This window comes from Lipotes vexillifer, unplaced genomic scaffold (assembly GCF_000442215.2).
Source record: "Lipotes vexillifer unplaced genomic scaffold, Lipotes_vexillifer_v1.1 scaffold39, whole genome shotgun sequence".
Lineage (NCBI taxonomy): Eukaryota > Metazoa > Chordata > Mammalia > Artiodactyla > Lipotidae > Lipotes > Lipotes vexillifer.
Genome location: NW_006787038.1, coordinates 636,508 through 650,209, shown reverse-complemented (window position 1 = coordinate 650,209; position 13,702 = coordinate 636,508). Strand labels below are relative to the sequence as shown.

The window sequence follows — 13,702 nt, the reverse complement described above, 5'->3', positions numbered from 1 at the left end:
ATAGGTGAGATAAGGTAAAACCACATGCATTCCTAGTAGAAATTTTGTTGATATTCGAAGAGTAACAAGTATTGAAATAGAGCACAAACAAAGGGATACTGTTGAGGTAACAGATGATGTCAAGGGGGTCTGATTAGCTAGATGTGGTCCAGTCAATGGCCACTAAAGGGATGAAGCAGCCTGAAGAGCACTGTCCTCTCCTAAAATGAGGTTTGATTAGTTCCTACCCCTGGGGCTTCTCCAGATCCAAACTGATGTCCATGCAGAATTGTTGTCCAAGTACTGTTCAGAATGAAACCTCTTTTAGGAAAAGGAACAGTCTTCCTCCCTCCCTACAGCTTCTAGGTTTAACTAGAAAGTACCAAGAAATTTTGAGATCCTATAAAGTGTGTAAGATAGAAGGGGTCCACTCTTCCCATAAGGCATTGCAGTAGAATCCTTCACTACTGCAATAGTGTCCATGTGGGTACTTCACACCATATTCTTTTTCTAAAGTACAATGGCAACTATATCACCCTCTTTCTTACCAATCTTTAAGGTCTCCCTTTGCCTGTACAATTAAACACATTTAAGACTGTCTGTCACACAGCATTCTCCTCCTTTTGTAGTGTTTACACACTATTTTATGTGTACCCTGTACTCTAACATGGACAACTATACTTGAACACACTTGAGTTTTCCACCACTGAGCCTGTTATTTTGACTTCCTAATATGTCTTCTGTATATAAGGAAAAACCTGCAGTTCTCCTCCTGTGTCTTTCTTTTCTGGGTGTCTCCTTTACTACTCACACAGAACACTGCACTTCTGACACTGCTGGTTACCACATGTGTGGAGGTTTTTATCTCCACACCAGGCAAATCTCTGAGACAACCATCTGGATGTCCTACAATTTAATTCAGTCCTAACACTATCTACCTGGAGATGGTGTCAGTTCCCTGAGGTTAAAGGGCTCAGTCCCACAAAACTGCTCTCACCCCTCCTCAGCTGCCAATTGCAGGTGACAGGTCCCCAGGGTACCCACAACTTCTGTGTGATTTGGCAATAAATCCGAGGTTTCCACAACCCCCTCCTCAGGTTCAACTAATTTGCTAGAGCAGCTCGCAGAACTCAGGGAAACCCTTACATCAACTACCTTATTAAAGGAAATCACAAAGGATATAAAGGAACAGCCAGATAAAGAGATGCGTGGGGCGAGGTCTGAGAGGGTCCCGACTACAGGAACTTCTGTCCCTGTGGAGTTGGGGTGCATCACCCTGCCTGTGTGGTAGTGTTTGCCAACCTGGAAGCTCTCCAAACCCCATACTATTGGGATTTTCTGGCAGCTTCCTCACATAGGCATGATCAATTATTAACTCAGTTTCTGGCCCTGCTCTCCTCTGGAGAATGGGGCAAGACGGCTGAAAATTCCAAGCTTCTAATCATGGATTGGTCTTTCTGGTTACCAGTCCCCATCTAGGAGCCATCCAGGAGCCCACCCAGAGTTGCCTCGATAGAACAAAAGATGCTACTAGTGCTTTTATCAGTTAGGAATTTACAAGGGTTTAGGAGCTCTGTGCCGGAAGTTGGGAGAAAGGTACAGGCAGAGACCAGTACACATATTTCTTATCATTTCCACCTTCCGTCATCAAGTCCATCTTGCAAAACCTGACACACATATATTCACACACATACACACAGTTTAAATGGCAAATAACAAGGTAATATAATGTTGCCAACATATATTAGAATTATCTACTTCTGAAATACATAATGAAATGCTGCTCTAGGTCATGAAGAAACAGGTGAACATTCTAAAGGAATGGGAAATGTAGATTAAAAGGAATACAAATATTTTCCCAATAAGAGAGGGAAATAGTCAACCTCACTAACAACAACAACAACAACAACAAAACACAACAATATGAGATTCTCTTTTCAACCTATAAAATTTATAAAATTATAAAAATTAGACACACGCACACCTATACACACACATTACACCAGTATTGACAACATGGCTGTCTCATACAGTGTCTTTGATGGTGTAGTTGATTGTTTCTGGTATGCATAGTAAAGGATCATAATACTGTTCAGAAGTTTGACCCAGTAATTTCCTTTCAAAGAATCTCTCTTAAAGAAATAATCAGTGACACACAAAGACTTACACATGTATATGTCCCTTCACCATAGGAACGGACTTTATAAAGAAAAACTATCAACAATGTCAAGGGCTAACAATAGGGGATTGATTAAATGAAGGGTTGTAGCACCGATCAGTGGAATACATCACTGTTTTTAAAAAGTCATGTATTTGAAGACTATAATAACATGGTAAGAAAAACATCATACAATACTGAGGTAAAATGGATGTACACTTAATTGAGTAAAAACTCAATACACACAACAAGCAGCCTAGAGGAAAATGGAAATATTCTAAAATGTAAAGTGTGCTAGTTTCTAGTGAATGGATTATATGCAGCTCCTTTTCTAGTGAATAATTTTCTCTATTTTCCAAGTTTTCTATGAATTTTTATTACTCTAGATTCAAGAAAAAGAGATCCTATCAGTTAAGACCCATATCAAAAGCCACTATCACTCTGAATGCTTTTCTAATCTTCACATCATAGTATGTAGTTTCACTCTCCCCTCCAGAACATGTGCCCATGGTGTCTCTATTTCCCCTTTTCTTAGATCCTCCTACTCAAGAGAATTTAAAGAGGAAATCATCTTTGTCTACAATTTAACTTCGTCATTAATTGGCCCCCAAATTTCTGCTGCTTCTGCCTTTTATCACTCATGATCAGCATCTAGAGAAGACTGACACTCCAGCTTGATAGATGGCGCGATTCCTTCAAGTGTCACAGAAGACGCTGTTTACAGAAAGTAGCAGAGAGATACAAAGAGAGGAAAGAGGAAGAGGAGGGCAAATCACATACACATTGTTAACAATCAAGGGAAGGAGTGTAGGCATTTTGAGTTGCCTGTCAGCTCCCGCAAAACCATACTCTACTATGTCAAGGGTTTAAACACCGTTCCAGATCTACTCTTTCAACATCAGTGCCTTGAAATACCCCTACCCCCTCCACTGCAAGTCCAGGAACTCCCCTGAGAACTTAGACAGGAGAAAGACGAGCCACTTCCTTTGCCTTTGGCTGGGGCTGCTGCCCTGCACAGGGCATGGACGGGCTCAAGAGAGAAGAAACTTGATGTGGGGAGCCGGGGCCCCAGCTCTAGAGGTACCATGCATGTACTGAGTCTCAGTTTCCTCATCTGTAAAATGAAGATGACACCTGCCTCACAATGGTATAGAAGAAAAAAACAGCTGGCAAAACAAAGAGTTCTGTACTGTTTTTGAATTTCAAGAAAAAACACCTGTCAGGAATTGCTTTACTGAAAAAGAAAGTTGAGGAACTGGAACACCATATCACAAATTAAGGTGTTTTTTATTTTAAACACATTAAACTTTAGAAAAGTTCAGTAAGTTTAATATGGAACTATTTATATCAAGTGGTACAAAACTGAATCATTTATTTGCATGCTAATCATTATTAAAGTCACTTATGAAATTCATCTAAATGTTTTACCAGCTTTCAAAATAAATAGATCACAAAGGTCCATATGTGAAGATACAAAAATAACTTAAAATACACTTGCATGAGGAGAATGCTTACTCATTCAAGGAGAAGATATCAAAGAACAAAAACCATACTTGCTTTGAAAATTTTTAGTAATTTTTTTTCATCTAAGTAGTTCTATAACTAGTATAGTAATTTACAGCTAAGATGTTCACTTCCATTCTTAAATTAGAAACTCAGATGTGATAATATTTTTGATATTTTATATGCTTTTCTTCCACAGTAGGTAATCATTTATTTATAAATTAATTATTAAACAAAATCAATAATAAATTATTCAAATAATAACTGAGGGCTTCCCTGGTGGCGCAGTGGTTGAGAGTCCGCCTGCCGATGCAGGGGACACGGGTTCGTGCCCCGGTCCGGGAGGATCCCACATGCCGCGGAGCGGCTGGGCCGGTGAGCCATGGCTGCTGGGCCTGCGCGTCTGGAGCCTGTGCTCCAGACCACAGCGGTGAGAGGCCCGCGTATCGCAAAAAAAAAAAATAATAATAATAATAATAATAACTGAGCACCAATTGTGTACCAGGTATTAATCTTTTCCTTTCAGAGCTAAAGTCTTGTCGGTTGTGTGTTGTTAGGCACTAAAGGGCAATGCTTCCTCCATCTGTTGTGTTTTCTGTAGAATCACTCTCCTCCCAAACAACTGACAAAGTATGTAATTTATAAATATCTTGAAAATTTCTTGGTGCATTCACTTTAACACTGAAGTAATTATTTAAAAGAAAAAAACTACACATATACACTAATTGTGGCAGCTGTTCCCGGGATAAACGATTACAGCTTTCCTGGGATTGTCCCCTTTTCCCCACCCAAGTGTTTGTGGAAGAAAGTCTGGAGCTGCTGCCAAGCATCCACCTGGGCCCTGGCATGAGCCCTGGGCTCCCCTCCCCAGATGACAGGACTGCCCACCAAGGTGTGCAGGGAAGCCCGGCACATGGGGAAGTAAGGAGGCTCAATGTAGTGTCCCGCCCCTGGGTAACAGATGATCTGGGGCTTCGCCTTACTATGGGCCTGCAAGCGTTTAGAGGCCTCATTAGCATAGAATTCACTCTTCCAGTTGTGGTCATCCTGACCCACAAGGAACAGGAAGGCACACTCAGCCCTTTCCACAGGAATGAAGCTCTTCTGATCAGGTCCTTCCAAAGGGCTGTTCAGGACATCCAAAATGTCTGCTAGTCCATCTTTGGTCACCTTGAGTCGACTTCGGCTGACACCCACAGGCGGCAGTGTCTCACCCTTGTAGTGTAAGGTTCCACCGACACTGGCCACAGAGCCATTGATTATGACAGCCGCGGTGATGCCCTTCAGGAACGAGGCCATGGAGAGGCAGAGTTCGCCTCCTTTGGAAATCCCAAGCAGCCCTACCCCTGGGCCCTTTACCTGAGAAAAGGCCAAAGGGAAAAGGAGAATGAGTCCATGAACAAGTGCAGTGTGGCGAGTAGCGCCTGGACTTGAGAGTCGGTTAGAACTGAGCGTGGATCTGGGCTCTCCCACTTATCAGGGTTTGCAGCCTTGGGATACTGACTTATCCTTCCTCTCCACCTTGCTTCCCACAATTTCTCCATCACCATTCCTGGTGTCTTCAACCATGTGGATGACAACTAAATGCTTTGGCCTCTCAGTTCCTTGACCTCCAAACCTCCCATTATCTTTTTCTCTCCCCGACCTCAGACACACACTCCCATTGTCATAACCTAAGTCAAGTCATCAATAAGTACATCATCTCCAAAACATCAGCTTCAAGCATTCTACTCTCTAATCACCAACTTATTTACCTCCAGTTTAGCAATTCTAGTACTGCCCACTCCCACCTCTTTGAGACACTGACTACCATTTTTTCCCTATCAGTACCTCTCATTTTCTCACTTCTCACCTCATCCGGCTTAGATTTCAAGCTTAGATTTCAAGCTTCATCGTTATTATCGCTCCCCTGCAAACACTCCTAACTCCCTTAATACCTCTCTCCCTTTGGTCCTACTCGCCTAGAAAAGTGATAACCTCACTTAGCACCTGTTATTCACTTCCTCCAGGCCTGCATTTGTGCAAATGAACACTGCTGGAGAAAAAAATACATGCTTGTTGGGCTTCCCTGGTGGTGCAGTGGTTAAGAATCCGCCTGCCAATGCAGGGGGCACGGGTTCAAGCCCTGGTCCAGGAAGATCCCACATGCCGCGGAGCAGCTAAGCCCGTGCGCCACAACAACTGAACCTGTGCTCTAGAGCCCGCGAGCCACAACTACTGAGCCCGTGTGCCTAGAGCCCATGCACCTCAACAAGAGAAGCCACCGCAATGAGAAGCCTGAGCACCGCAACGGAGTAGCCCCACTTGCCACAACTAGAGAAAGCCTGCACGCAGCAATAAAGACCCGACACAGCCAAAAATTAATTAATTTAAAAAATATATATATGCTCGTGCGGACAGATCTTTTTTTTTTTTTGCGGTACGCGGGCCTCTCGCTGCCGCGGCCTCCCTCGTTGCAAAGCACAGGCTCCGGACGCGCAGGTTCAGCGGCCATGGCTCACGGGCCCAGCCGCTCCGCGGCATGTGGGATCTTCCCGGACCGGGGCACGAACCCCGCGTCCCCTGCATCGTCAGGTGGACTCTCAACCACCGCGCCACCAGGGAAGCCCCGGACAGATCTTACTTTCATGTCATGACCACAAATTTCAAATAAGCATCCATATTGCCCCTCAATCCTGCTTCCCTGATGTTTGCTTTCCACTTCTCCAAAAGGCCATTCCACCTTGTCTCCTACCTCTGTAAGCCCCTTTAACCCCTATTACCTTTCACTAAAAATAGAAGCTATCAGGTAGGAACTTGTCCTCAATTTTCCCTTCCAAGTCTACTTAGTTCTGCATGAATCAGGCTCTCCTCCTTCCCTCCTGTTTCCAAAGTATCTCTAATTCAAGGCCACCCTCTGCTTGTGCTTGGGATCCCATCTATTCTCATCCTCAGGGACTTTGCTCCTGCAATTACTTCCTCCTTCTCTCTCTCCTTCATAACTTTCCTCTCTACTGGCTCATCCCCATCAGTGTACCCCAAGCTCTAGTACCTCTTACATTTTAATAACAATCCTTTGAGCTTAAATCCACTCTGCCCCAGTTTTCTACTCCCTTTCACAGCAAAACTTGTGGGAAACTTTGTAGTTATTTTCTTTCTTCATTTTCTACTCAATCCCCTCCAGGGTACTTTGGGTTTGCCCTATTCCCTAAGGACTCTTCTTGTCAATTACCAAACTCTTCTGTTACAAATGCCTTTTTATTGACCTCTCAACAGCACTTTTGTTGTTGTTGTTGTTATGGTTTCTGCAAGAGCACCCTTAACTGTTTTCAGCCACTTATTTCTCATAAAGATACTCGGAATGGGATATTACTGTCATCCCGACTTTTGAGAGGAAGAAACAGAGGCCCCAAGCTCATGAAGCTAGTTAAGTGGCAAAATCAAACCTCAAATTTTCTCTATCAAACATATTGTGCTGGTTGCACTACACCCCATCACATTTTCTAAGAGCTCCAGCACTTCCATCCCCCTTGAGCTCTGATTGAATTATAGAATAAGCAAGGTCTATCTTCTAATCCCCTGATATCCTGAGCCCTCCAAACGCTCCGTACTACCTAGGTTCTTTGTCACCAGGTTCTTCTTTAAAACTGAATCCTCTGCTCTCAGAGGGGCACATGGAGGAGAGGTTTATTAAACACAAACATTTAAACTAGAGACACTGATCTCCTTCCCCTTTTCCTCTACTTCCTGTGTCAAACCCAGGGTTCTCAATGTGTTTGGGCTTGTAATGAAATAGTATAAAATACTGGAATTTAAAATTCCATAATTCCAACTAGGACATCTTTACTAGCAGGAAATCTATTACAACATCTAACTGCATGGAAACTGTCTGGGAAAAGCAACTATGAAAGGTAGTGTGTGTTGGGGGCAGGAAAGGGCTGTCATGAATTTGTCAAGTTCTGTGAAAACCAAGAGCATTTAAGAGGAGAACTGATACGCAGAACATAAAAATTAGAGGAAGTTCCAACCTGAGGGTGATTAAGCAGGTAGTTCAAAGCTTCTTCAAAGTACTCCAGGTGGAGGTTCTCTATGCTCTTGGGGAGGTCTTCATAGTTATAATAAGCCAGAGCCATCACAGCAAAACCCTTCCCAGCCAGCAGACTAGCTCGATATTCCGGAAGGCCACGTCCAGTTCCAGAAATGTCCACAATCCCAGGAAAGGGTGCAGGTCCTTGGGAAGAAACAAAACACAAAACTAAACTATACTTGAAACTCTTTGCAGTGGCGTCAAAAGCCATTTTTACCTATTTGGTGATGTCAGAGTTTTCTGTTGACAATCAGAAATGCTGAACGGCTCTGGTCTTCAAAGATCCAGACTGTGGCATAGGCTAAACCCACATTCCCCACTATACCTGGGGCCTCAAAGCACCACAGAGTTTTACAAAGAGCATGTACTATTTTTGTGGTTAAAAATAATTTAGGGCTTCCTTGGTGGTGCAGTGGTTGGGGGTCCGCCTGCCGATGCAGGGGACACGGGTTCGTGCCCCGGTCCGGGAAGATCCCACATGCTGTGGAGTGGCTGGGCCCGTGGGCCGTGGCTGCTGGGCCTGCGCGTCCGGAGCCTGTGCTCCACAGCGGGAGGGGCTGCAGCGGTTAGAGGCCCACGTACTGCAAAAAAAATAAATAAAAAAAAATAATAATAATTTAAAGGGACTTCCCTGGTGGTGCAGTGGTTAAGAATCTACCTGCCAATGCAGGGGACATGGGTTCAAGCCCTGGTCCGGGAAGATCCCACATGCCGCAGAGCAACTAAAACTAAGCCCGTGCACCACAACTACTGAGCCTGTGCTCTAGAGCCTGCAATGAACACCCAGTGCAGCCAAAAGAACAACAACAACAACAGCAAAGACTCAATTGGCAGGACTTCCCTGGTGGCCCAGTGGGTAAGACTCCGCATTCCCAATGCAGGGGGATTCAATCCCTGGTCAGGGAACTAGATCCCGAATGCATGCCGCAACTAACAGTCCACATGCTGCAACTAAGAAGTCTGCATGCCGCAACAAAGATCCCAAGTGCCACAACTAAGATCCGACACAGCCAATAAATAAATAAATAAAATTTTTTTAAAAGACTAAATTGGCAAAATTCGTACAGACCCTCCAAATACCTTGGCCAAAAGCATTGCCGTTGGTCCTTCTAAATCTCAGATCCACCCCCTTTGGAACTCAATAAACTCTCACCCTTTGAGATAGTCACAAGACATCCAATGCACCTGGCCCCTGCCTGTTTTGATTCACAGCTGATAAAAGGAGGTATATTTCATACTGTAAAGACCTAGCTGCTTCCATTAAAAATAATCATGCTTTGGTAGAGCAATCTTGTCACAGAGCAATCCCAGGAGATGAAGACCTTAAGCATCATACCTTGTATTCTGGAGATTTCCTCTTGAAAAAGACACCTCCAGAAAGACTTTTTTAACCCCACGGGGAAGGCCCCTTTCAAGTACTGCTAACCAACCCTTGTGCTGCCAAACTCCAGGGAACAGACTCTTCATTTACATGACACATCTAAAAAAAGCACCAAACCCTCACTGGACCTCACATCATAGGATGACCTGAAAATAAAGATTTCCCAGAATTGAAGCACACGGCATCTGACCAGACAGCTTTGCTAAGATGTCAGGGCCAGTACTGTTAGAAAGTTCAGGATTCACATTAGTCTTTTCATCTGGACTATTAACTGACTCTGGATTCTTATCCAAATTCAGGGTAACTGAACTTGCAATCTCACATGCTATGCCAGTAATAACACATTTGGTTACAAATAGTTCTTTTAAGGTAAGAATACTGTTTTAAAATGTCTTTGAAGTTTTGCTATCTTCATGAAGAGTTCATTAGCTGTTGCCTCATGTTTATGCCTGCACTGTACCTTCCTGAATGCACTTGGTTAACTGTTTTAGATTCACTATGCCCTTGTTGTATTCGCTAGTCTATTTTGCTTTCCTGGCCGCTTTAAACGGGGACTTCCAGGAGGCATCCATGGCTCTGGGTTCGCCTCAGTAGGGAGAACTTTTCTCCCCGAAATCAGAGTAAGTGCCAATAAATATTTTTTCAGTTGGCTATCTTCAGGCCTAGGATCCTGGTTTAGAATCATCATACAATTTGGAATTGTCATGTTACTTTTGATTCTATACTTGTTTCCTGTCAAACCTCTGTAAAAATGATATATACCAAAAGAGATGATCTCTAGTTCTTAGGGTCTTGAGAAATATGGACTATAGATGGAAAGTTCCTGAAAGTTCTCCCTCCAACTCCTCCTTGTTACTCAAATGTGACATCAATAGGTTTCCACTCTGTGCAGTTTCCCTCTAACAAGGGACATGACACCCAGGAAAGGTCCTTCCTGACACAGAAGGACAAAAAGCCGCTCCACTGACTCTTGATCATCGATGGTTTTGGAGAAAGATCGTGATTAAAAGGGAGAAATGTGAAAACTAATAAAGGGAAACCTCACTAGAATGGAGTAAGGAGGACAGAATTGGGGAGCTTTCCTGCAGTACCACTCCATGTCAATTATAGGAAGAATTGTCAATTACATCAACGGGAAAGAATCATCAACTACAGGCCCCAACAGCAAACAATGTAAATGGCCTCCCCCCCAAGAAACTGACTACCCCAACAACTCAACAATGAAAAATCACCATTATACCAAACTCTCTTTTCTCTGATAGACTTTTGCTCAAAACAGCCCCTCCCAGCTTCCTCCTTTTTCTCCATAAAATAGCATTCTTCTCCTTGCTTTGTTGCACTTGCCTATGGTTTTAGCCGTAGCTTGCTTGTTCCAATTTGCAATTCTCTGCTATTCCCAAATTAACCCATTTTTGTTAGTCAAATAACTAACTTTTATTTTTAAGGGCAACAGTGGGGGTGCAAAATGATACAATCACTTTGGAAAACAGCTTACAATTTCTTATAAAGTTAAACATACACTTAGGTTATGGCCCAGCAATCTCACTCCCTGGTATTTACCCAAGAAAAATGAAAACTTGTGTTCACACAAAAACTTGGATGCAAGCGTTTCCAGTGACTTTATTCTTAACCTCCAAAGACCTGAAACCCAAATGTCCTCCAACTGGCGAAAGAATAAACAAACTGTGCCACATCCATCTAATGGGAAACTTCTAAGACACAAGAAGAAGGAACTACCAATATATGGAGCAACAGGAATGAATCTCAAATACATTATGCTAGACTCAGAAAGCTACCTACGGGCTTCCCTGGTGGCGCAGTGGTTGAGAGTCCGCCTGCCGATGCAGGGGACATGGGTCCGGGAGCCATGGCCGCTGAGCCTGCGCGTCCGGAGCCTGTGCTCCGCAACGGGAGAGGCCACGACAGTGAGAGGCCCGCATACCGCAAAAAAAAAAAAGCTACCTACTGTGTATAAGGCTAGTTATGTTACATTTTCACTATTTACATTAAAAGTTTGTATTTAATGTGCAAATTTTAAGGACTATTTATAAGGCAAATACTTTATATGCAGAACTTTAATAATTCAGTACTAACCATCAAAGCCCTGTCAGTACCTGTTCCCCTTCCCTCACTTTCCACTATTCTGAATTTTATCAATCTCTTGATTTTCTTTACAGTCTTACTACTTGTAAGTATTCCTTAAATGGCATTTTGTTTATTTTGCCTATTTTTTGAATTTTATCTGAATGTAATGATACTGAATGTGTTCTTTGAGGACTTGATGTTTCCATCAACACTGTTTTTGAGGTTCATCCATTTTGATTCTTGGTTTTTAAAAAATATTTGTTTATTTTTGGCTGTGTGGGGTCTTAGTTGCTGTGGCATGCGGGCTTAGTTGCCCTGTGGCATGTGGGGTCTTAGTTCCTTCACCAGGGATCGAACCCGTGTCCCCTGCATTGGAAGGCGGATTCTTAACCACTGGACCATCAGGGAAGTCCCTTGATTCTTGTGACTATATTTCAATCACTTTTGTGCTATAAATATAGTTTTATTGCTGATGGACATTTAGGCTGTTTCCAGTTGTTTTTGCTCTTACAAACATAAATACCTATTGGTGCACCAGGAGTAGAATGACAGTCAACTTTATAAGTAAAAGCAATTTTTTCCAGAGTAGATGAATAATTGTGTTCCTTTTTAAAAAAAAATATTTATTTTATTTATTTTTGGACGCGTTGGGTCTTTGTTGCTGCTGGTGGGCTTTCTCTAGTTGCGGTGAGCAGGGGCTACTCCTCGCAGTGCATGGGCTTCTCAATGTGGAGGCTTCTCTTGTTGTGGAACGCGGGCTTCAGTAGTTGTGGCTCACGGGCTCTAGAGCGCAGGCTCAGTAGTTGTGGCGCACAGGCTTAGTTGCTCTGCGGCATGTGGGATCTTCCTGGACCAGGGCTTGAACCCATGTCCCCTGAATTGGCAGGCGGATTCTGTGTTCCTTTTAGCAGTGTATGGGAGTTCCTTTTCCTCCACATACTGGTCAAAAACTGGTAATGTTAGACTTCTAAATTTTGAGGGTGTTGAGTGTAGTGTTTAGTTTTACTTTGCATTTCCCTGATCCTAATCAGGATAAGCATCTTTTAACTTTTTCATTGGCCTGTTGCTTTTTATGTAATGGTAAAATTAACCAATAATTCAGAAGATTTTCCAGTGGATAGCAAGAGGCCTTCTTCCTTCATGGTAATTTTCTTAAATCTTAATATACTCTGGGAGTTAGAAGGAAAGTTATAAAACTGAGAAACTTTAGAAAGAAAACTTTAAAAACTGGAAACTCCTTATACTTTTTTTTTTTTTATTACAACTGTCTTTACCCTTTCCTTGCGATGTCTTCGTTCTGACCTCTGTCTTGGAGCAGCAGAGCCACCTCCCCAGCCAGCCTTACGTTCCATTCTTGTCTCCTCGAAATTTTCAGGCCCCACAGACCTTCGGAATGTTGGGAGCTACCTACTTACTGCCTTTCTCTCTCACAGACAAGATAAACAGGGAAGCAGGGGGCTTACCTGGCGGCAAGAAGAGCGTGGCGCGCACCCGGCCCGACCGTACGGGCTCGCGCCGCACCCCGGGAGCCAGGAAGTCACGCTCGTGCACCGCCCGGCCCAGGAGCCCTCCGGCCTCCGGGTCATGGCCATCGAGCACCTCCAGCTCCACGGCGAAGGGCGTCTGCACGTCCCGCTTCACCAGCCGCAGCAAGGGCTTCTCGGGCTCCAGAGCCCAGAGGAGCCCCATGGGCTCCAGGCCCGTGAAGCTGCCGCCCAGCGCGCGCGCGCGCTCGAGGTCCAGCTGGCCGTGGGCGTCGGCGCAGTAGCGCGCGTGGGCTGGCAAGAGCTCGTCCTTCTCGTCGCGCAGGGACGCGCGCAGCGTGACCGGCTGTCCCGGGGCCAGGCCGCGCACGGCGATGCGCACCGGCTCGTCCCAGCGGCAGCGGCCCGCGGGCTCCAGCGTCACCGTCGCCGCCATCCTGGCAGGGGCCCAAGAGTTTGGGTCACCGGTCCTCAGCTTTGTAGGCCCTGCCAATCGCGCCCAGGGTGTCGGGTCCCATCGACAGAGTCGGAAGGGTCGCAGGAGAGCCGGAAATGAGACCACCATTTTGCGCCTTTTTCAGATCTCGGGTCAACTCAAGAAGGCTGTGAAGAAGGTTAGAAACTAGAGTCCCTCTAGCGACAGGCTGCCTATCTGCAGCCTAAGGCCTAATGGGGCCGAGCAGCCTGCTATAAATCTTCGGAGGGCCGCGAAGTCCTGCCAGTCAGTGGCCGAACTTTAAAAGCAAGAGCGAAAGCAGACACACAGCAACTTTATGTTGGGAAGAATTTTCCTAGTTTTGCCTCTCAGAAGCTCATTGGCTCGTGCAGCGTGGGCTGGACCGGGCTTCCCCTGAAGGAACCTGGCACTTAACAAAGTGTCCAGTCTCCAAAATTAATGTAATAGGGCAGGGCGCGCCGGCCGGACCCCGGGGCCTCCATGATGTAGGAGCGTGCGGCGGCCGCCGGCTCCTGCAGCCAGCCGCCCGACTGGCTCCGACGCGGGCCCCGGGCCGACCGGGGCGGCCCCGGCCTCTGCCCCCGCCCCC

The 13,702-nt window shown here is 45.0% G+C and overlaps 1 protein-coding gene across 3 annotated transcripts in view; it reads right to left on the bottom strand.

Moving 5' to 3' along the window:
• Positions 1-4,122: 4,122 nt before the first annotated feature.
• LOC103072862 (acyl-coenzyme A thioesterase 1) overlaps positions 4,123-13,702 on the bottom strand; it is a 24,046-nt gene continuing 14,466 nt past the window's right edge. Inside the window, exons 1-3 of one of the 3 annotated variants that reach the window (XM_007459710.1) lie at positions 12,636-13,269; positions 7,648-7,850; positions 4,123-4,999 (exon numbers count right to left, since the gene is read on the bottom strand). In XM_007459710.1, coding sequence (XP_007459772.1) covers positions 4,394-4,999; positions 7,648-7,850; positions 12,636-13,221 — 1,395 coding nt within the window. In that variant the 5' untranslated portion in view covers positions 13,222-13,269 and the 3' untranslated portion in view covers positions 4,123-4,393. Of the gene's footprint in view, positions 5,000-7,647; positions 7,851-12,635; positions 13,270-13,702 lie in introns of those variants that run through there. The other 2 variants (XM_007459711.1, XM_007459712.1) reach the window with 2 other exon arrangements.